The sequence below is a fragment of the Cetorhinus maximus genome, chromosome 17 (genome assembly GCF_964194155.1).
Source record: "Cetorhinus maximus chromosome 17, sCetMax3.hap1.1, whole genome shotgun sequence".
In the NCBI taxonomy this organism is placed as follows: Eukaryota; Metazoa; Chordata; class Chondrichthyes; order Lamniformes; family Cetorhinidae; genus Cetorhinus; species Cetorhinus maximus.
The window spans coordinates 36331757-36356995 of NC_135895.1; the positions used below are offsets into that span (position 1 = coordinate 36331757).

A 25239-nucleotide genomic window follows, 5' to 3' on the forward strand; every position below is an offset into this window, starting at 1 on the left:
ATGATCTCTACTCAGCCAGCATTAACTGCACCATTTTTTGGCTGAATGCATCAACAATGGGCCTATATTGTGGGTGGCTAGCATCAATTAAAGAGAGCCTGCACTACTTAAAGCCAGTCTGCACCTCTTAAAGGGAACATGCATTGTGGCTGAAGCATGTGCTGGCTGTCATAGATGAAGAGATTCTCACCTGGGAAAGCACAACAAATGGTATAACAGGGATGAGAGCAGGCTACAAGGTTTTCAGGTAATGCATTGCAGGTCTTGGCAGAGGAGGTGGAAAGGAGGAGAGATGCTGTATATTTGTAGGGGCCAGGAGGTCTTCCAGACAGATGGTCAAAAAGTAGTGAGAGCAAACAGCCGTGGAGGTTAATGGCAGGGGTCAAATCTTGAGGACTTGGATCAGTGCCACAAGGAATTCAATTACCTCATGAGTGATCAAGGTCCATTCAGCTGTGGCTCAGTTCATAGCACCCTCGCCTTTGAATCAGAGGGTTGTGGGTTCATGTCCCACTCCTGGAAACCAAGAACTGTGATTGTACTCGAAAAGAGTTGCAATCTGTGACTGTTGATAACTCGAAAGAGTATCAATGTATCATGGAGGTGTCAGCTGTGGCTCAGTTCATAGCACCCTCGCCTTTGAATCAGAGGGTTGTGGGTTCATGTCCCACTCCTGGAAACCAGGAACTGTGATTGTACTCGAAAAGAGTTGCAATCTGTGACTGTTGATAACTCGAAAGAGTATTACCTGCTTAGTAGGGAGGTGTCAGCTGTGGCTCAGTTCATAGCACCCTCGCCTTTGAATCAGAGGGTTGTGGGTTCATGTCCCACTCCTGGAAACCAGGAACTGTGATTGTACTCGAAAAGAGTTGCAATCTGTGACTGTTGATAACTCGAAAGAGTATCAATGTATCATGGAGGTGTCAGCTGTGGCTCAGTTCATAGCACCCTCGCCTTTGAATCAGAGGGTTGTGGGTTCATGTCCCACTCCCAGAAACCAAGAACTGTGATTGTACTCGAAAAGAGTTGCAATCTGTGACTGTTGATAACTCGAAAGAGTATCAATGTATCATCAACGGCAATTGCACCAGTAGTTGCAGCCACTGCTCAAATCGCTACATCTCCACATCACTTACCCACTAACAATCTCTATCAACCAGGCCCCATACCTAAGAGTCATATACCTCATCTCACTCACTTAACACAGCTGCAAGCTTCAAGTCTATATATCACAGGTTGTACACACTATTCAACCTTCCTAGCCAACACAACACAGTGAACCACACTCAGAGACTCTTCCCTCTTGCTTGATGGACAAGGTTGCATATACCCAGAGACAGCAGCATCCAACTGGTGGGAGACATGCACAGCTACATGTCCTTATCCCAATGGAGGAGACAATGCTTGCCATCATTGGGCTAGCCAGGAATCAGAGTGCAGCACAGGGGTTGGGGAGGGGGGGAAGAGAAGAAGCCGTAGATGATTGTATCCTCTTAACTAATGCCTCTTTCTTAAATCCCACTTCCTCCTCATCCCACAATCTCTACTGATTTGTGGGATGCACAATAAGATACTCACTGCGTTGTCAGGCCCAGCATGCAGGAAGCATGAAGGAGTCTGGAACCAACTTTACTTAGAGCTATTTTTAAGCACCTCTGTTAGCACACTTGTGGACCCAACCATCTGCTGACCAATATCTCAGCTTCCATTGCAGCACAAGCAGAAGCCATCTAACATTTGGAAAGTTTAGACTAAAGTCACACAAGCACAGCTCGCTGCCATCGTGGCTGTAGATTCTAGTGTTCAAAGTGGCTTGGAGGATCTCCGAGGAATCCTGCAATCTGTCTTCCGACAGACTACTAGGATTGTTGAGACGCTACTCTGGGGGAGTGGTAGTGGCTCCATGGAGCACGAACTAGGATGACAGCAGTCCAGACTGCTGCTGCCCATTCCGAGGTGGTGTAGTCTGAAGACAGACCTTCTTGAGCCAGAGCTGTTGAGGTCACCTTTCAAGGCCATCTGGAGTCTTCCCCACTGAAAGTAGGCAGGCTTCCACCAAACATGTTCCAGCCACTGGAGTAGCACTGTGTAGCAGCACCAAGCAAAGGCACATGAAGACTGGCACTAAAGGAGTGCACAAGGATGATTAGTTTGTATGCAATGTGACAGAGTTTGATATATAAATTTGGATTGAATTTTATTTTTGCTTTGTGCAAAGTGAACACTGTGATGGTCAGTGACTGCACAGCTAAAGTGTAGGACTGTTGGTGAATTGGGAATTAGGGTTGTGTTTACTCGTATCATAGTCAGATGAGTTGTTCAAGGGCAGAAAGGGGTTTTCCAAGTTGCCACCTCTTTCTTCTTCCTGTCCTCAGCTGCTCGTCATACAGCTGGTGGCAAGGGGTGTACTCTCATGATGGAGAGGCATCCAGCAGACCCCATAAATTGTGACACCTGCTCTGCCAAGTACAGGAGGATGTCTCCAGAGTGGTCCAGGCACGGGAAGCATTTTTTCAGTACATCAGTGGTCTGCTTTATCACATTTGGTGTGTCAGCATGGCTTTCGGTGTACGCATGATCTACACGTGATGGTGGGTTACCCATGGCAGTCATCAGCTGTGTCATCAGTGATAGCTCATCACCCAGAAATCTTTTCATTTGCCACAATGGTTGGTACAACGCTCTGCCACAGAATGAAGGCATCATTACTGCTGCCAGAATGCTGCACGATTTGCTGCCTATGGGGTTACGGAGTAGGGTGGGTGTGGGGCAATTTTCCCCCCTTTCCCACCTCGCGGCTGATCGCAACACGATGTATTTTTGAGAAGGCGTATTTAATCCTTTTGAGTGCTGTGTTTAAATCAAAAGAAAGGATAAACATTTATTTTCACAACACCTGAAATATAAACACATCAAACACCTCTCCACACGGTCATTCACACGCACACACATGGAAAGATGGTTTCTAGGGACATAACGTGCACTTAGATTACTAACAGTGTAACAAGAAACAGGTCACTTGGTTACAGTTCTTAAGATGGTAGTTTAAAATATAGGCCTGAAGGATTCTTGCTTGGTTCCTTGAAGGCAAATGGAGGTTGGACGTTTCTGGCTGTTTCAGACAAAATTGTGGCCGAGCTCCTTAATGAAAAAAGGTAATCCTGCTGGTGAATCAAATTAGCCTCCTTTCACTGCTCGAGATGACTGCCTTTTCGAGGCAGTGTTCTTTCCTTTTCCTGGGTGTGATCTCTCCCTCTGAGGCACTGGTCCCAGGCTGTCTTGCTGGGCTGCTCTGTGGATTAATAAGGTAGCAACTTCTTCTTCAGTCAGTTTCAGTCATGTGATGGCAGTATTGATGTATTCCACTGTCCGCACAGAGGGTTGAAGCCGATGTAATTGACATACAATGGGAATAGGTTTGACATCCTATCAACAGTCCAGCTATGATCATCTCACTGAATGACTTTATTTGAAATCCCATCATCATGGGGCAGGAAGGTCAAGCAGACATTGTCATGTTAATGCTCTTCCATTGAAATGGTGAGGGGTAGTCAATTAACACCTGGGAAAGCCATTTGCATTTTGAGTAACTTCCCAGACACACTGGGTGGAATTCTCCCAAAATGAAACTAAGTATGGTGGCGGGCGGTTTTGGCAGTGCCCGGCCCACCGTCTGTCATGGCAGCAACTCGCACCCGATTTTGTGTTTGAGGCCTCATTAATTATGCAGAGGCACATTTTGCTCCAAATCACCTGGCGGGTTGGGAGTTGATTCGTCCACCCGCCATCAGCCAGCGGGTTCGAAGGTCCGGATGCCATATTTAAACGCCAGTCCAACACACAATCTCAATTTCTCCAGCCCACCAGAGACGCCTGCAACCCGTAAAAGAAGGCCAAGAGTCATAGGACAAAGTCTGCACCCCGCTTCACCCACCAGGCCCTCCAGGCCTTGGTCAGAGGGGTGCAGGAACAACGGCACATGCTCCAACCCACAGATGGCTGCAGGAAGCACAGCAGCCGCAGCTCTCGGGCCTGGGACACTGCAGCAGATTGCTTCCAAAGTGCCACCCAGTGCAGTAAGAGGATGAATGATCTCATCCTCTCTGCCAGGGTAAGTCATTCTTCAATACCCTCCAATATCAACCTCTCATCATGGCATCATGCACTCAAATGGCTACTCTCTTTTTGGATTTCACACAACTGTTAGCGGGGGACACATATCAACACTAGCTCTCTCACCGAGACGTTCACGTCACCACAATCCTATCTATCATGTTGCTCACAGTCCACCCTCTGGCCCTTCTGGGGACGGCTCACCACACTCAGGAGACATGCAGCTCACCCAACTTCTGCTTCATTCCTTCTCATCACATGCCTTTTTCTTCTTCAGACAGGCCAAGCTGCTGCACAACAGGCACAAAAGAGCGCAGACTGGGGGAGGGACGTCCGACATCCCCGCCCTCAGTTAATTCAAGGAGGCTTCAGCTGAGCTGTCTGGAGATGACACGGATCGCTCCAACCAACCTAGTGTGGATCTTAGCTCCAGCACCTCATCAAATCCTGACATTCATAGTGAGTCACGTGCAGTCTTATCTAGCTCATGCTCATTAACTGAAACTCTCTTTTCTATTTTCTAGGCACAAGCACATCGAGGCCCCCAAGCCATTCCAGCATCACCAGTGCAAGCCTGCTGACCTCATCCGAGGACAAAGCTCCAGAAGAACCTTCACGGTACTCACACGCACCCTCCACCAGCTCAGAGACACTGGGGCACAGATGTAGATTAGGCTCGGGCTCACTTTCAGGGGAACATCTCACTGACAGGTCCCCGCAGCAGTTGAAAGCAGGGGCAGCCAAGGTCTCCAGCTCTCGGAGGGTTGCTGGAGACCAGACACTCGCTCGGTCCGAGTCAGTTGATGAGCTTCTGGAAGCAGCAGCTAAATCTCTGCAGAAGATGCAACAACAGGCAGCGGAACATCAGGCAAAGATTCGGCAGTCACTCAGCAGACAAGGGCGAACGATGAAGGTGGCCGTCCACATTGTCCAATTTCGTGGCTTTGCCATGCAAGCACGTCGAGGTCACCATGGGAAGGCTGGCGACCACCATGGAGGCCTTGGCCCAGCAGGACTTGCCATATTTGTGCTCGGCCCTGCACTCCATGGCCATATACCTTGGTGGGCACCATCAGGATGTAAGGAACATTGCGACGAGGCACCCTGACCCCCCCTGCCCACCCCCCCTCCCCTCCAGGTGCATCATCTTCTGCAGGAGTCAGGGCAGAGCCCTTGGGCACCACAGGGAGGATAGGAGTCAGCTGGACACCCTGGTGGCTTCCTTTCAGGACATTCCCAAGGACATGTAGCTGCTCACAGCCCCCTCTGCCTATGGCCCCATCCACTCCAGCTTCTTAGGCCACCGAGGGCCACCACAGGACGTCTGCCAAGGTCATCACAGACATCAGGATGTGGCAGTCTGGGTCCACCTCTGCTGCGGATGTCGGAGCTGCACCCAGTAGAGTTAGGAAACTGAAGAAAAATTGATGTCACTTTTGGGTCATGGGTGTGCTAGACATGTAACTACATTGCACTTCTGTTAATGCATTTGATGATTATGTGAATGTTCCTGTCAACTGAAGACATGATTTTGTACTTTGGAGTCCTCTTATTTCGAGGTTTAGCCTTCCTTTCACTCAGTTATAGTGTCCCACTGTGAGATTAACATTCCTGTGATGCAAACTCAGTTGAACTAGTATCTGCACCCCTTGTGTGATGTCAGGGAGATGTGTTTAAATCTTTATTGAAAGTGTGATGTAAGCATTCCTCACCCTTCTTCATCAAAGAACATCATTGATTGAGGGAAGCTTATCAGCATTGATAATCTAGCAGCATGTGTGCCTCCTCAGTGGTAGTTGCGGAAGACATGCACGGGAGCAGGAGATCCCTGTGCATATCCCCATCTTAGTCGCAGCAGTGCTAACATCATTGGATGGCAGCGAAATCTTCTCTTGCATCAATCTAAGTGGGCTTCTCAGCTCCCAGCGTAAGCTCACTCACAGGACCCCACGGACCAAAGCAAAGATCATGGCCTGGTGATTCATGAGGCAAGCGCGAATGCAGGACTCATTCTCACTGCAAGTGGGTGGACATCCCCTGAGTTGAAAGAAGATTGCATTGAGGGCTGGGAAAGATGTGGCCATGTTCCCTCACTTGACTTTACTCTTCTTGGAACCTGTCAGCGATTAACGTATCACGGGCACATCTCCCACGTCTTCCTTCTTCCACGGTGTGATCGTGCTCATATGGACCCTCAGCAGCCTCCTGAAGCTCCTGAGCCTCCATATCTTCATCCTCTAATGGGTTCTCATCCTCCTCCAGGTCATCCTCTTTGCATAGCGAGATTGTGAAAGGTGCAACACACTGCAATGATGCAGGAAACCCTGACAGGGGTGATTTGGAGTGAGCGGTCCAAGCATCTGAAGCACATCTTCAGAAGCCCTATGGCTGCTCTATAAGGGAGCGTGTGGAGCTGCAAGCAGCATTGTACCTCTCACCGGAACGACTCTGTGGGCGACGTACCGGTGTCATCAGCCATCATTTCAGTGGGTACCCCTTATCCTCAAGCAGCCATCCCTGCAGACGTAATGGCCCCTCGAAAATCTCAGGCACCTGGAGTAAGTCATGGCAACACCCAGAGTATCATGCACAAACGTGCAGTACGTGCTTCCAGTGATCACACACCAGTTGCACATTGATGGAGTGATGGCCCTTGCGGTTTATAAACATTGGGGCCTGCAGCCATGGAGCCCATATAGCCACAGGCGTGCAATCTATTGCAGCCTTCATTCTAGGGAAACCTGAGATGGCGGTGTAGCCGGTTAATCTCGCAGCCTGGCTATCTTCGTCCAGAGAAAACCTAAGATAATTATGGGCCTTTTTGTAAAGGGCATCTGTGACCTCCTTTATGCATTAATGTGTTGGGAACTGAGATATGCTGCACAGGTCACCTGTTGATCCTTGGAAAGAACCAGTGGCCAAGAAAATTGATTGCAGTGGTCACCTTCAAAGCCACTGGCAAGGGATACCCTCCAACTCCACGTGGCATCAGGTCTTCACGAAGAATATGGCATACGTGATGTACCAGATCTCGGGACAAGCACAGACGTGCACGGCACTGCCTCTCGCTCATCTGTAAATAGGAGACTCTTGGATGATAAACCCTAGGTCTGGCAAGTGAAGCTCAGAGGATGACACGTTTGGAGACTATAAGGGTCCATAGTTTTTCCTGTCCGGCCTGCAAGATGGCTGATACCACCTTGCCCTGAGATACTCTCACACACATCAAGGTGACCGAGTTGGCATCACAGATATGTAACTTCTTGAGTCCTGTGTGGGATACTAAAGTTTAAGTGAGACGATTGACCCAACCTAGCTCTGTGCTCCAATCTCTGATGCGGCAAATTAATGACCAATCAGTTGCTCATGGCGAATGAGTGGATGCCCTTTGGCCCATTAGGGGTGTCACATCTGGTAAACACGTGACAGGCCTTCATTGATGGATGCCATATATGATACAACTGTGTCTCCTTCACTCTAGCCTGCATTCCTAAATTCTACATTCCTATGTGTTACACTTGAGATGCAGTGATTGTGATGTGTAGCCACTAAGTTCTGAGTAGCTGTTTAACAGTGCTAATGAAGCCATTGGTTTTAAATGGCTTTCATTGCAAGGAGGTCTTCCTCCTTTCTCTCTAAGTAGACTCCTGCTCACTCCGGTGGCAACAAGAGGTTAAAGGGTGACCCCAGAAAGGCCCCCCTCGTGTTCGCCCTTCCCCCCTGGCTGCTATTCCACAGCATTCCTTCCCCATTGACCCCCTTGTGTTTGTCAGCCCAATCCCTCGCCTCACAGCCCAACCCTGGTTGAAGTGCTTGTCTCTGAAAGTGGAGGCCTGCATGAGTACCACAGCACAGCGGTGTGCCTCAGGGCACAGAACGCAAAGAGGAGTAGTCCAAACCTACAACCCCAGCAAAGTGGCATTCATTGCAACAAGGCTAGCACAACGCGATGGCAGGTATGTATCACTCACCTTGAAGTTACCAGCGAACCGAGATCCAACTTCTGCACGCCACCCCTTTTCAAACGGGTTTGATGCTGACATAATTTCCCACTGGTATGACAGAAGATTGGAAAGTGTGGCAAGGTTTTGGCAAGCAGCTGTTTTAATGAGCATTCATGACATGCTAACGAATGCAAATGACGTTCGTGCCATGAGTCGGCGGGATAACTGACCCGCCATAAAAACAACGTTGGGAGAATTGGGACCTGGTTTTACAACAACAGGTTTTCGATTTTTTGCCTCCCGCTGGATTCTCTGCTCCTGCCGGCCGCGAAACCCACCGGATGCAAGAATTCCGCCCATTGTCTCTATGTGTCCAGAAGCCACATTGGAAATCACTTGACTTTCCGCAGTCCATTTTATGAAGGTAAAGTGTCCATATTTCATGTTTTTTTTTTTAAAAGTAAAGTGCCCACCCCCCAATAAGATTTGCAGGCATGACGTGACCATCACAATGATCATACACCAGCTGGGCATTGAGGGAATGGAATTCCTTCCAGTTCTGGTATAAGGCAAAGTTGACATGCAGCACCTGCAAAGTGACGTGCGTGCAGTTAATAGCACCCTGCACCATGAGGAAGCCTGCAATCCTAGCAACACTTGTGGAATGGTAGCAAGAGCCAGAGGAAAAAAATTAACCAACAACTAACCTGCATGTAGTTGATGATCGCTTTAAATAGCACTGATTGAAGGTCGTTCCTGCTGCTCAACACAGGGGTTCAGCTGCACGAGGTTAATAGAGGGAGTTGGCTACAACACTGAACTCCAAAATGGCATCACTGGTGTCAAATCAGCGTTGCATGATGACTGATGTCCTGATCTACATGTATGCATACTTCCAGTGGGTGTTCATTCTTCACACTCCTGCACTAATATGATGTCTGGCATAATTTACCCTTCAAGTGCTGCAAACACCATTTTGGAGCTCTATGGGCACAATGAGCCTGCTCTGCGTCTCCCAGTAAGTATTCTTCAATCTGACTGGTTAAGGAGGCATGCCAATGCTTTCCCTGTTCACACAAGTCTCCAATCCCCTGTAAAGTATGTTGCATTGTTTCGACTCTGTAATAACTACATTTTGCAGTGTAAAGTCCCTCATAAGTATATGGATGAGTGTAGCTGCAAGGCACAGTGAGTGTTGATCATTTGCCATTGACTGCAAAATCCATGCCAATATATTTTTGAAGTACCAAGCTGCAAATGAAGTACAACACTCTGTTTAACATTATGCAACAGAACAACTTTTTCTGCACATTAGACAATAAATAGGGGTGGAGCAGGGACATAATGCAGAAACACTTGGAACATCTATATGAGAAGCAACATATTTGGAGAAAAGTCAAATCAGACTAAGTACACATGTCAAGTACAGTGTTTCTCACTGTTCATGTGCAGGAATAGCAGTTTTCAAGTGATGGAATGACCTTGATGTGGTAATGGATTACTGGCACCATGACAGCAGGTATCATGGTTTGTATGCAATTTAGTTTTTTAAACTAGCAATTGCTAAAGATTACCAGCAAAATTGAAAACACAACACACATTTTACTGGGCAGCTAAATTTCAGTGGTGTCCTGCAAACAAGGCAAATTACCAGTCTCAATCATGCATGAGAGTATAGGAAGCTGACTGTCAACACTGAAAGAAATTTGAATCCATTTCTTCCAGAAATCCAGTGTCACCTAGTATCAGAGCGGAGACATCCTACTTAAAAATCAACAATTTAAAGAGAGAAAAGACAGTGTAAACAAACAACTGAAAGTGGCTTAAGGAAACCGACCAATCATGGTGAGATTGCAAGGTACGAGCGTCATGTCACTCAGTGCTTTATTTATTGTAATCTATAACTCTCTGTTTTGCAGTTCCTGATTTTCCACAGTGCTCAATAAACCAGAACAGTTGTACCATAATCTGAGGCCATGTTGTTAAAATGATTCAAGTGGTGAAATGACCTTGACAGCAGGCATCACGGCTCGTATACTGCCACAATTCTGAAACAGCTCTGATCAAAGTCACAAATGACATCCAATGTGACTGTGACAAAAGGTAAATATTCTCCTCTCGATCTGTCTGCAGCTTTTGACATGGTTGACCACACCACTGCCTCACCACTGTCATCCAGCTGGGTGGGACTGTTCTCACCTGGTTCTTTCTAATCTGTTTGATCAAAATCAATTGCAATGGCTTCTCTTCCTCCACCTGCACTGTTCCCCCAGTGTCCACCAAGAATCAATCCTTGGCCTCCTCCTACTTCTCAGCCCCTCCGCAACATCATCCAACGGTGCCACATAAGCTTTTACACCTATGCGTAGACATTCAACTCAATCTCACCACCACCTCTCTCGGCTTCTCCATTATTGCTAAATTACCAGACTGCTTATCAGACATCGAGTACCAGATGAGCAGAAGTTTCCTCCAAATAAATACTGGGAAGATTGAAGCCACTGTTTATGGTACCTGCTCCAAACTATGTTCCCTAGCTACTAACTCCATCCCTCTCACTGGCAACAGTCTGAGATTAAACCAGTCTGTACACAACCTTTGTGTCACGTGATTCCCAAGATGAACTTCCGTCATCATATTTGTCATAATTTGCCATCAAAGACCACCTGTTTCCACCTCAGTAACATTGTCCAACTTCGCCCCTTTCTCAGCTCATTTCCTGCTGAAACTCTCTTTCATAGCTTTGCTAATTCTAGACTCAACTATTCCAATGTGCTTCTGGCCTGTCTCCTACATCCTACCCTCTGTAAACTTGAGGCCTTCAAACTCTGCTGCCCATGTTTTAACTCTCAGCATGCCCCACTCACCTATCACCCCTGTGCTTACTGACCTAAATGGCTTCCGGTCAAGCAACAGCTTGATTTTAAAATTCTCATCCTTGTTTACAAGTCCCTCCATGGCCTAGCTGCTCCCTATCTCTGTAAATTCCTCTAGCCCCATAAACCTCCAAGATATCTGTGCTCCTATAATTCTGGTCTCTTATGTCTCTCCATTTTTAATTGCCCCTTCAGTTGCCTAGGGTATCAAGCTCTGGAACACCTTTCCTAAACCTCACGTACCTTTACCTCTTTTTCCTCCATTAAGAGGCTCCTTAAAACCTACCTCTTTGATCAAGCTTTTGGTCATATGAACTAATGACTTCTTATGTGGCTGTATCATATTTTGTTTTATAATGCTCCTGTTAAGCACCTTGGGATGTTTCAATACATTAAAGATACTACATTAATATCAGTTCTTGTTGATTCTCCCAAATGCAGCTGAAAATGTCTGGTGATCACAACTGTCTTCAATTTAAAATGCTACTTCCAAAATTGTATGTTAAAGAATTAAATCCTCAGGCAAATTATGATTGTTAACAACACAGACAGCAGGACTTTCACACTGGAACTAAAACGATGCCTACCATGCAAATAAGACATTTATACCGATCCCCACGGGACAGCTGTCGTTCCAATTCACGGATGCGGGCTTTCAGTGCTTCAATTGTCGTTACAGTTGCATCTTCAGATATCCTGCAGATACAAGAAAAACAAATTAGACTGGAGGTTCACTAGTTTAGTTAAAACACATTTGAAATAGCAGTTGTTGAGCCCCAATTTTTTAAAGCATACACCCTACCATAATTGGAAAACTATAAACAACATTAAGTACTTAACAATATTCTTGAATAAAATAGATAAGGTTTGAACTCACAATGGTTACAAAAATTCACACTAGATTGCCATGGTTTCAAAGTTAACGTGGAAGTGTCACTGTAAAACAGTACCAAGTGTTTTCAAACTTGTACATAAATATTCTGCACAATGCATTGACTGCTATGATGTATATTTGTCTATTGTCTTTCCTGCCTTTCCCCTATTTCAATTAGCCACATCAGTCCCCTGATCTCATCATCGCTTAGTTTACAGATCTGGAATAGGCATAGCAACAAATTCAATACATTTAAAAATATTAAGCAAATATGAGCAATAATTCAGATGAGATAAAAACAGCAAGGCAAATGACTAGGGAAAGGGCAGTGGGAGGGAGGGGGTAGGGTGCAGAGGCTGGAGGGGAAGGGACGTCAAAAGAATTAGACCAACAGGATTGTCCTTAGATAAACTGATGAATGATCAGCAAGTGCATCACTGAAAAGTAGACTATAGTTTTAAAGTACCTCTGGAAAGAACCCAAATTTAAGTGCTATCATGCTAAGTGGCAGCCTCGTCTTTAGATTGCCACTCTTGTCAGGTCACTAAATGGGTAATACAGTAAAGGGAGGATGTCAAACCGAGAATCAAATTAAGAATAATTATGCTGTCACGCTGGCCACAGAGATATATGCATCAGAGGCGACATTAAAAGAAAGCACACAAGAGGCTAGATGCATCTGACTAGATCTATCTCTTCCCCTGCAAAACAAAGAATTGGAAAGGCACAAAAATACTTTAAATTTGAGGATACGCGACTCAGTAAAAGTGCTATATAAAAGCATGTGGTCATTGGTAACACTGCTAATATAAAGGTATGAATAATTGGACCAATGGAGAGACAACGGGCTGAAATTTTCCCAACTTTGAAAATATTAGGTGGGCAGGATCATTTCCACATCAAATGCCGCTTACTGCTGCAACATGCCTGCCAGCTTAATTTTACAAGAGGTGGCCAATTAGCAGGCTTCCTCCAGAATTGCCATCCAATTAGAGACAGTGGGTAAGTTCTGGAGGTGGAAGGTGAACACATCACAATTCACTGCAAGGGAGGCCAGCAGCCCTCACTGTGTCACCAGTGAGAATGCTGTTGAAGGCTAAGCAGCAGGAGGGGCAGGAAGTAATGGAGGTGCCATCAATATCAGTGGAATGATTGCCACTGTGTTAGTCCCATTGCAACCGGGGACATCCATCTCCATGAAATCCTCACTCAATAATACGGCTTTGGACTTGGGAAGACAGCAGCCCTGCCATTTTCTGGTGGTAACCATTAAGTCTCCTTCAGTTCTCTCATAGCTTCAACCGCCCGGTGTGAACTTGCCTCCTCTTAGCTGCCAGGGTGCTAACATAACGGGGGCAAAGGTGATGCCAGCTGTGCCAATAATTAGTCATTCGATAACCTTGATTGCTATTCTGCCGCAAAGACCAGTTTGCTGGCATTGGACCCAGGCCACTCTTGGGAAAATCAGCTGGAGCTGAGAACGTGTCAGCAAACCGGCCCAACACCCTTTTTTTCAGAATTTGCTTGTCCCCAAAAACTCACTCCCCCACTTCCAAAGGCCTGGGAAAATTCAGCCCAAAGTTTTCCTTGGAAAGGCTATTATTATGCCTTCCAAATGAATGGAAAAAATTACCCAGGAGTGCTACAGATACTGGTTCAACCATTTTTCTTTGAATAGCTGAATGGAAAAACGTTTCAATTCAAATGGAGACCATTATAATGTTACCACTGTGCATGAGAAAGTACAAACTCTTCCACATAACTATCCTCTCCTAGACGCTAAGTATTGAGAAGACCAAAATGTGTCTATAATAGTAAGTATTTACCAATAAGAATTTCTAAAATTAATTATCTGGAAACAATCAACTAGTATATAATAATTTCATCACAATGCACAGCCAATGAAAATTCAATATCATCAATCTCTTCCATTTAAAAATACTTCAAAACTCAATTTTACACACTTCAAAATCCCTCATAAAATATTGTCCTGTTTGGAGCCACAAAGTTTATCAATGGCACTGCAAGACAAACTTGTAAACATTTTTCGTAAGACATCGTGCGCTCTTCCTAGCTCGGTCATAACATTGAACAAAGCTAATTACATAAGTACGAGGGGAGAACTGGCTAAGGTTGAATGGATAAATAGACAAAAAGCCATGGCGGTAAATAAACCATTTAAAGAAACAATTCAAAATGTTCAAAAATACATTCCATTGAAAAAACTGAGCAAGGAAGATCCGTCTGTGACTTACTAAGAGAGGACAGTGTTAGATTAAAAGAAAAGGCTTATAATGTTGAAAAGCATAATAATACGTCTGAGGATTGGGACTGTTTTAGGAACCTGCAAAGGGCCACCAAAAGGTTGACAAGAAAGGGGAAAAAATAGAATGATAGTGTATGAACCAGGAATATATAAACAGATTGTAAGAGCTTTTACACATATATTAAAAGGAAAAGAGTAGCTAAAGTCAACATTGGTCCCTTAGAAGCAGACAGGGGAAATTATTGCAGAGAGTAAGGGAATGGCAGAGACAGATTTAATATTTTGTGTTTGCCTTCAGAGTAGAAAACATAAGCTGCATACCAGAAATACAGGGTACTAGGTGCTAAAAAGTGAGGAAATTAAGATAATTAATATCAGCAGAGAAAAAGAACTGGAGAAATTTAAGGGGCTAAAATCCAACAAATCACCAGGATCATGATTGCCTAAATCCTAGGATTTTAAAAGAGATAGCTGCAGAGATAGTGGATGTGCCGGCTACAATTTTCCAAAATTCCCTAGATTCTGGTTTGGTCCCAACAGATTGGAAGTTAGCAAATGTAACGCTACTATTCAAGAAAGGAGAGAGAGAGAAAACAGGGAACCATAGGCCAGTTGGCCTGACATCAGTCGTTGAGAAATTGTTGGAATCTATTATTAAGGAAGTCTTAAAAATGCACTTAGAAAATCATAATAGGATCAGACAATGTCAACATGGTTTTACGAAAGGAAAATTGTGTTTGACAAATGTATTATGAGTTTTTTGAGGATCTAACAAGTGTGGTAAAGGAAAAGCAATAGATGTAGTATAACTGGATTTCCAAAAGACACTCGATAAGGTGCCATACAAATGGTTAATGGGCAAAATAAGGGCTCATGGAGTTGGGGGTAATATATTAGCACGGTTAAAGGATAATTAACAGACAGGAAGCAAAAAGTAAGGCATAAATGTGGCTTTTTCAACTTGGCAGGCTGTGACTAGTGGAGTGCCGCAAGGGTCGGTGCTGGGGCCTCAGTTATTCACAATCTATATTAATGACTTAGACGAAGAGACAGAGTAAAGTATCTAGGTTTGCTGACAATACAAAGCTAATTAGAAATGTAAGCTGTAAGGAGGATACTGATGGGCTCAAAGAGACATGGACAGGTTAAGTGAATGGGCAACAAGATAGTAGATGGAATATAATGTGGGGAAGTGTGAGGTTATTCACTTTGGTCATAAGAACAGAAAAGCAGAATATTTTTTAAAAGGCATGAAACTTATAAATGTTGATGTTCCGAGACTTCGGTTTGCTCGTAAAAGGAACACAGCATGCAAAAACAAGCAATTAGAAAGGCAAATGGAAGGGGATTGGAGTACAGGAATAAAGAAAACTTGCTACAATTGTACAGGGCTTTTGTAAGACCACGCCTGGAATATTGTGTGCAATTTTGGTCTCCATATTTAAGGACCTATATATTCGCATTGGAGGCAGTACAGCAAAGGATTACTAGATTGGTCCCCTTGGTGTCAGGGTTGTCCTATGATGAGAGATTGAATAAATCAGCTCTATTTTCTCTGGAGTTTAGAAGAATAAGAGATGATCTCAGTGAAACCAACAAAATTCTGAAGGGGCTTGATAGGGTAGACACAGATGCTGTTTCCACCGACTGGGAAATCTAAAATACAGGGGCACGGTCTCAGGATAAGGAGACGATCATTTAGGACTGAGATGAAGAGAAATTTCTTCACTCAAAGGGTTGTGAATCTTTGGAAATCTCTACTTCAGAGGGTTGTGGATGCTCTATCAATGAATATATTTAAGGGTGAGATAGACAGACTTTTGGTCTCATGTAATCAAAGGATATGGGAAGTGGTTGGGAACGTGCAGTTGAAGTCCAAGATCAGCCATGATTGTACTGAATGGCAGTGCAGGCTCGACTGGCCGTTTGGTCTACTCCTATCTCCTGTATTCTTGTGCAGTAGTTTTTCAAGTGTCATCATTGCTGTAATGTAGAAAACACAGCAGCCAATTCCCAAACATCAAGCTCCCACAAAACAGCAATGTGATAATGAACAGATAATCTGTTTTCTGATGTTGATTGTGGGATAAATGTTGGCCAGGACACCGGGGATAACTCCCCTGCTATCTTGGAAATAGTACCATGGGATTTTTTACTTCCACCTGAGAGGGCAGATGGGGCTGCACTGAGTATGATGAGTCTGTATGACAGCTCAACAAATGGTTTCAGTGACCAGTATCAAGTTCTGTTTCTTCAGCATGTTCAGTTTTTCTGCTCCTTTTTGTGTTCCCTTTGAAATGCTTGTTAGCCTTCCTCCTTGGAGACCTCCATAATGCTGCTTCTTTGCAAGGTGAGGCTATGCAGCATGCAGCACCCGAAAGCAAATCAAAACTTTAGCCAGACTATTCTGTCTGGATGACCCCCAGATCTAATCAGGAACTTGATGTACTGCTTCAATATGTCAATGATGTGCTCAGTGATCAATCTAGTAGTCTCAAGCGCCTCTTTATACCTGTGCTCAGCTGATGCCCACAGATACAGATGTGTCATCAAACATGGATCCAGAAGGAATCTTGATCAGAAAGTCATCCAAGACTGTTTCTTTGAGTTAACAGAGGTGGACTGCCTTAAAAGAGGAATTTGCGAGCTGTACTTACATGTACAATCCAGTGGTGATGGTTGCAAAATACAATGAGAATGTCAAATATTTTCTATTCCTATAAATAGTGGCATTGTATAGGACCACATGAATGTACGCTATAATGCTCTTGGTCTCCTGAAGTCCTGCAAGTTTATATAGCCCTCTGATTCTGTGTTGGGAAGTCTGGTGTGGCAAAGGAGATTAACTTTCTTACTCAAGTAAATAAAGCATTGGTCACTTACTTTGCACACTTATTGATCACTAACTGATTTCTGCTACTGATGATTCCAGTGGCCACTGAAATAATCGCAAACCATAAAAGTCAGTTGTGCCCCAAGACCAGCAATGTCAAGCTATGTGGTGGAAGTTCACTGCAGGTCTGTTGGAAGCATGTGATAAAACTCAAGTTATGGAATTCCTTGTAAGCCAAATCTTTCGTAGATACTGTTCCTTTGATGAGTGATATTACATATGCTGATAGATTCTAGTCAGTGCAGAGTTCCATTAATACAGTCTGGTCTCCCTGGCATCCTCCATTGGCCCTCTTCAAAAAATGATTCATTCTCAGGTGTTGTTGACAAGGCCATCATTAATTGATTATCTCTGAGTTTATACAACTGAGTGGCTAGCTAGGCCATTTCAGCGGGCAATTAAAAGTCAACTACACAGAGGCCAGACCAGGTAAAAATGGCAGGGTTTCTTACCTAAAGAACATTGGTGACCAACTGAGTTTTTACAACAATCCGATAGTTAAAGTGGTTACTTTACCTGATATCAGCTTTTTATTTTCAGTCATTTTAGAATAAATTCAGCTTCTCAGCGTCATGCTGAGGTATGAAGTCTGCTCCCTAGATATGCACTCCATCCCTCTCCCTGTCAACAGTTTGAAATTAAGGCAGTCTTTGTGCAACCTTGGTGTCACATCTGATCCCAAGTTGAGCTTCCAACCTCATATTTGTACCATCATTATGACTGCCTATTTCCACCTCCGTAACAGCGCCTGACTTTGCCCATCTCAGGTCATCTGCTGCTGAAACCCTCATCCATGCCTTTGTTACCTCTAGACTCAATTATTCCAATGTACTTCTGATTGGTCTCCCACATTCTACCTCCATAAACTCAGGGTCATGCAAAACTCTGCTGCCAGTATCTTAACTCATGGAAAATCCCATTCCTCTATCATCCCTGTGCTCACTGATATACATCGGCTCCTAGTCAAGCAACGCCTTAATTTTAAAATACTCATCCTTGTTTTCAAATCCGTCCGTGGCCTCACCCCTCCCTATCTCTGTAATTTCCTCCACAACCCTCAGATATCTTTGCTCATCTAGTTCTGGGCCTTTTGCACATTCCAATCATATTTGCTCCACGATTGGTGGCCGGGCCTACAGTTGCCTAGATCTCAAGCTCTGGCACTCCCTCACCACACCTCTCTGCCTTTCTACCTTGCTTTTCTCCTTTAAGATACTCCTTAAAATGTACCTCTTTCAACTAGCTTTTGGGCTTCTGACCCAATAGCTTCTTGTGTGGCTCAGTGTCATACTTTGTTTCATAATGCTCCTATGAACCGCCTTGGGAATGTTTCATAATGTTAAAGATACTATACAAATAGAAATTGTTTTCCTAAGTTGTTGTTCCCTAAATTACTAGCTTAGGTCTCCTGAATATTTTCAATAAAATGTCGTGAAAAGGGCTTATCCCCATAAGGATTTTCTATGATGGTGTTGGGAGAAAAAAGGCTGCCAAAAATGTTCAAACGCACTGTAGCAAAAACAAAAGTGACACAAAAACATTCTGTAAATTGTTCAAAGAGTGTTCTTCCGGAGCTTTTCAAATGAACAGCTGATGACACTTAAATTGGAGTCTCAGTTCCCATGATCATTCATTATAATGAATCCAAGAATATCAGAAAATTTAATGAAGCTCATCCTGGTTTTCAAGTCCCTCCATGGCTTTGTCCCTCCCTATCTCTGTAACTACCTCAAGCCCACAACACTCAGATTTCTTTTTAACTCGTCTAATTTTGGCCTCTTGAGCATCTCCAATTTTAATTACACCACCATGTGCCTTCAGCTGCCATGCCTCAAGCTCAGGAATTCGTTCTCTAAACCTCTCCAACTCTCTATGTCTCTCTTCCTTTAAGATGCTCTTTAAACCCTACGTCTTCTACCAAAATTTTGGCTACCTGTCCTAATATTCCCTGATGTGGCTTGACGACTAGTTTTACTTTATAACGCTCCTGTGAAATGCCTTGGGATATATTATGTTAATGGTGCTAATTATAAGGTTGTTGTCACTGATGTTGAAATGTTAAAGTGGGATCATTGGAACTTCAAAATATTAAAACAAAGCATCCGTCTGTTTCAGGCAAGAGATTCCTCCCCTCGAGAATTCCCTCACTGGAAATGCACATGGCATGCAAAGTGGTCAGGGAGCCAGTGTGATGAATCTCTACACTACTTTCTACTCAGTAATGCCCAATACAAACATCTGTACTGGGTCGCCATATACTTTAATAAATTGGACAAAGGAATAGTGAGTTGTATATCTAAGTTTGCAGATTACACAATGTTAGGAGGTACAAATAAGTCTCTATGGACGGCAGTTAGAAAGGAACATAAATTTAATGAGTGGACAAAAGTAGGGCAGGTGGAATCAAATGTGGGGAAATGTGAGGTTATACACTTTAGATTCAAGATAAATAAATTGGAATATCTCCTTAATAGAGAGCAAAGATGTTTGCATGTAAAATGTAATCTAAAAGGTGAATTGGATGTTGCTCTTTATCTAATGGAGTTGGAATACAAAAGTCAGGAACTAATGAAGCAGCTGTACTCAGCATTGGTCAGTTCCATCTAGAGGATGGCCATTCAGTTTTGGGCACTGGATATCAGGAACATTATATTGACCGTAGAGGGTTACAGTGCAGATTCAACAAAAAAATGATACCAGGCTTAAAGAGTTAAACCACTAGAACAGGTTGCATAAAATTGTGTTCCTTTGAGTTTAGAAGGATTTAATCAAGGTCTTTAAAATGATAAAGGGATTTGATGAGGTAGATACAGATAAATTACATCCTCTGGTGGGGGAATCCAGAACAATGGGGCACATTTAGGAATGTAATCAGGAAGCACTTTTTCACACAATTGGTATTGGAAATCAGGAACTCTCACTTCCAAAAGAATATGGATGCTGGGCTAGTTGAAGTTTTCTAGACACAGATTGATTTTTTTTTGTTAAGCATTAAGGAATTTAGAGCAAAGGCTGATAAATGGAGTTAAGGAACAGATCAGCCCTAACCAAACTGAAAGGTGGAGCAGGGTTGAGGGGATGAATGGTCTACTCCTGTTCCTATAAAACAAAATGTCAACACAACATTGCCTTTGGTCTGTGCTCCCAAGTACTCTCAGAGACATGTGAACAAGGGAGACTATACAAGGGAGGGGACACCTTGATTTGAACAGTCTTAAGGAAATAATGTGTCATACATAAAGTTGATAATATAATTCATCATTTGTCTTTGGTAGCAGAAGGAAAATGTTCTATTTTACTTAAACCATACTGTTGAAATGAAAACACAAATTGCTGGAAATGCTCAGCAGGTCTGGCTGCAACTGTGGAGAGAGAAAGTGTTAATGTTCAGGTCTGTGACTTTTCATCAGATTTGCTGAAATGGTTCTGCAAATGTAATTTTCTTAACATATAACAACATATTCTAGGCAGAAATACATAGTGCTGAAGCAGCAATTTGCACAGTCTAATTGATTTAAAGCCCACTGTCAGCTTGTTTACAGACAGTCAGAGAGACCCTGGGCAGTGAAGCCATTGGTGGCCACGGGAGGTGGTAGTCATTGTGGAAAGGTTTGATATACTGCACTGAAGCAATTTGCACCAAAACCTTAAAACTTCCATCACAAACTGAATTGTTCCAGAAATCAGCTCTAGCCTTTCAGAAACTATGTCACACAGCAACTAAAATCTCGAAAAACATCAGGACACTAATAGCTTCAATATATTGTGTAACCAAAAAGAATAACATGGTGATACTATACCAGTTACACAATAGCAAATAATTTGGTGGGAGTGATAAAGGTGAAATCTTGGCATAAGTTGCACTCCCTGTAGATCTAAGAGCAGAGAACTACACAGGAGATGCTCTTCCCACCTTCTAAACCCAGAAGAGAACGACGGAAGTTATAAATTATCCCGTTGGGGGAGAGAGGAGATAAAGGGGAGGCAAGAAGGAAGAATTTAATCTTATGCACCAAACAGTAGGCAGCTTTTCACCAACAAACAGCAGTGTATGACACAGACCTTCTTGTGGTGCACTTACTAACTAATTCATGGATCTAAAACAAGTGAGAAATACTTCAGATTTGATAAACATCCTCAAATCACAGCAGGAGCTTTCAAAAGACCAAAACGATCACTTTATGTAACAGTGTAACCAGCAGTCGTTTATCATTGCACAAGGGCCCTATAAACCACATCTACCGTGCAAGTAAGCAAGCTTCAGTGTCAAGCATTGAAAAGGCATTTGTTTCCTGGCAATTTAGTGCTGCTCAAATTAGCCCGGGTACATTTATTCACTGCACTCAGGAGGTCTGGGCGAATTTCACACGTTGGCAGTCACACATTGATTTTGCAATTTAGGAAGTTTGCAACAGCAACTCTACAAATCTTTGAAGGACAGCTGTACATTTTTCTGCCAAAACACAAACACGCTGCAAATAAGTATAACAAATTTATGCTGCAAAGTATGAGCAGGGAAGAAAAATGCGTAAAAAGATCTATACACAGCCATTCAAGTATCGTGAAAAAAACCACAAGTTATTTGGTTAAAGAATGGATAGCTCTGGAAGTGAATGTATTAAAGATTGCAGGTGGTCCCTGTTAATTACTTGCTTTGGAGGAATTTCTTGATTTTGCTCTGTGCAATAAAAATTTAAATCCATTCTATTTCAACAGTTTATGTTTCTTTACACAGTGTACAAAGGATATCTTCCCCATGCTAAGCACTGATTTTGTCTGAAAGCAGGGGGAGAAGCATGCAACCTATACCAATCTTGTGCACCCCAAATGGTTAGTTGTACAGAAAGCAATGTCACAGGCCTTAGGCAAGCTCACCAGGCAATTTTCGTAATCAAAGAATGTTTTGTGGTTCATCTAAATAACAAATGGGCAGACAAAATAATTCTTAGAAATATGTCCAGAAGAAGCCAAGTAGCAGGTGTGATGTAGCCAGTAATCAATGAGTAGGTTACATCAAGTCCTGATTTAGTTGTAAAAAATTGCTGTGCTACCTAAAGACCAGTGCAATATGTGAATACTGCACAATCAATAAAGAGAATATTGATTTAGTTATTGTAGGATCATATGCTCCAGACCTTGTTAAAATCACATTTATTAAGTGGGCTGTGCTCATTACCCATTTAATTTTGGTGCATTTCACCTAGGTTTACAGGGATCCATGGTTTTCAATATGCAAGTTACTATCTGGTTTGACTGAAAGTATTACTATTTCATTTGTGGGTGCACACAAAACAAACTTGTTTAGACGTACAATGGTAGGATTGTGATTACCCATAGACTACATTCCATGTGCTTATTCTAAACTTATTTCTGAAACCCCTCTTATTTTTTTTAAATTTATACTCATTTGAGCATGGGGAGTGTAAGAAGAGAAAGAACAGCCAGGGTTCCTGTTTGTGTGTAATGACTTCTGATGGAAGTTGTGCATTTCTAGTTTTTGAGTAAGGTTAGGATCAGATCTGGCAGTGATCTGTAAGCTTTTGATAACCTGCCAAGAATCATTCTCCAAGTTCACATGAGGAATAGCTATTAGGGCAAGGTGCTGGACGAATATCAATGTTGGTGTGACAATATCTCTGCATAAGTTAACACTTTCAAAAGAGAACATTGTTATATCAAATATCATTATTTAAATATATTAATGAAGGATATAACCACCAGTCAGCATTTATAGGTTACATATGTAGTCACAGATCCTAGATAAGTCATTTTGGTCATCAAACAATAAATCAATGTTTAATTCCTAACTTTTAAAGCTAATTTATGAAAACCTGTGGCTTAGAATGTTTGCACATCAAATCATTTATGTGCAGACTTATTTTGTAAACTACATGGTACTGAAACAGTTAGCTCGCAAAATAATCAGTCATAAAAATATAAAAGAAAATTTTGCTATTACGATGATTCTTCAGAAATCTGAATTTACCCTATTCAATGGCATGTTCTCCCACTAGTCCCAGTAACTCAGACGCTGAATTAATTATCTTATATCATGTCTCTGCCTGGGCAACAATGCAGCCTCTAACGGAATCCATTAACTTCATTAGCAAATAATGATCACGGTGGAGAGTCTCAATGGACCCAGCTAGGTCTATCAGATAGAGCAGGTCATTTGTCAAACATTAGTGCACACGTGTGCTCTTTGCTCCTCAAATTAAACAGCGGAATTCCCAAATTAACATCTCAGATGGCTTCACTATGCAATCCATTAATTAAATCATATTAGTTTACACATACTCAGAAGCCAGAAATATTTGGATGGCTGCTTCTATTGTATTTAAACTCAAAAGGGTAGTGCTTTAATGATAGGTCATAACCAGAAAAAAGATGTGCACTGGTTAGATGTCAACTATTTTACCATCTAAATATGTTCCCTGTTAAAACAAAATTGGCATAGCATGAACAGAGAGGGGTTAAGGCCAGTTCTGCATAATGAATCAATAAAACTCCCATTTCATCTTTGGATCCACACTTATGAAATGCAATCATTGTTTTAATGTAGGGCAACGTGGTAGCCAGTTTGTGTATAATGAAGTCCCACAAGCAGCAATGAGAGAAATGACCAAATAACCCACTTTAAGTGATGTTGGTTGAGGGATAAATGTAAGCTAGGACATCAAGAAAACACCCTTGCTCTTCCTTCAACATGGGACCTTCTATGTCCACCAAAGAGAGTAGTTAGCCTAAATTTAAAATCTCTAGCGAAAGGCAGCATCTCTTGCATTGCAGCACTCCCTCAGTACTCAGGCATGTCAAGCTAAATAACATGCTCAAGTCTCTGAAGTGGAACTTATGAGCTCACAACCTTCTGGCTCTAAGTCGAGAATGCTACTACGACTGAGCCAAGGCTGATGCCTCTGAGTTACTCTGAATTTAAGTTCACATCTTTATGACTGTCATGCTTTTCCTAGATTAGTTTGTTGGGAGATACATAACTGCTGCTTTCTACTTGAATGAAGCGAGCCTCAGTGACTGTGCCGGGTTTAATGTTAACACACTGCCTGAGCGTATGGTGGAGACAGATTCAATCATGGCTTTCTAAAGGGAAGTGGATCATTATCTAAAGAGAAAAGATTTGCAGGGCTATGGGGGAAAAGGTGAGAGAGGCCAGGTGAACTGCTCTTGCAGAGTGCCAGCATGGACACGATGAGCCGAATGGCCTCCTGTGTTGTAACCATTCTATGATTTTGGATCAGATAGATGCACTGAAAAGCCTTTAAAACTGAAGAGTCCTAGACCAAATGTGACAGTGCCAGTTTCTATCCAGTTCTAACCTGAATATAAAACCATATGTGGTCTGACAGGATACAGGATGTAGGAAACAGAAATAGCAGTACAGAATGTAGTTTTGACGATGAAAGCCTGGTATATTTTTGGAGAAATGCAGCATTCTTATCCAGTATGTTTAAATGGTCGGTCTTAAATTATTTTGATCAGTGAGTCTAGCTACTAAGCTTCTGCCTCCTAATGTTCCTTCCTTACCTCTCATAGATGGTAGCTCATGCTGGAATATTGTTCCACTGGCAACTATAGCCTCACCCATGCACTGACTCTTCTCACCTGACCCCAAACACTAAGTGGTAATACGTTAGTTTGATGTTGCAAGGGTCAGGCAAAGTAAACATCAGCACATAAATGCTTCCAATAGCATTCATTAGTTAGCAATGCGAAGCAGGCACCCCAGTTAATTTTTGTTTCCCTAGTTCAAATCTCTGATCGGGCAGTACCACAGAAACTGCTGATATATTTGACCAAGAGAGATTTGAAGAAAATTAACTGAAATAAATGCCATATTTCACATAGGAGAATATATTAATTAGTGATTAACTAATTTTCTTCAAAAAAAATCTATTCAATAAGTTGAATCAAATATCAGATAAATCCAGCACTGTCAGGGTCCTCATTTATCATGTACTGTCAGTAATTTAATTTTTTTCTCCCCATTTTAACCCTTGCCATAGGCTTAGGCTTAAGTAATACACCCATACCGAGAGCCAAATCACCCATCTCAGAAAAATCAAAACAACTTTTTCTAACTGACCACCTGCAATCCTCAATCAATAACTGAACTGAAATACCCAACACCTACTCAATAAGTAGAAAAGCAAATTAAGATCCTGCGAATTTATCAGGGCACAGATCAGATTATATTTACCCACTTCAGTTAATTAACTTGGCGTACCAGTTATATTTCACTTTGGCAAACGTGCACT

General features: G+C 42.9%; 1 protein-coding gene across 6 annotated transcripts in view; it reads right to left on the minus strand.

Moving 5' to 3' along the window:
• The window catches only part of rnf220a (ring finger protein 220a), a 514999-nt gene that overhangs the window by 45909 nt on the left and 443851 nt on the right, over nt 1-25239 (minus strand). For all 6 annotated transcript variants that reach the window (XM_078560991.1, XM_078560995.1, XM_078560994.1 and 3 more), the window contains one exon: nt 11521-11629. In XM_078560991.1, the coding sequence (XP_078417117.1) occupies nt 11521-11629 (109 nt within the window). The remainder of the gene's footprint in view (nt 1-11520; nt 11630-25239) is intronic.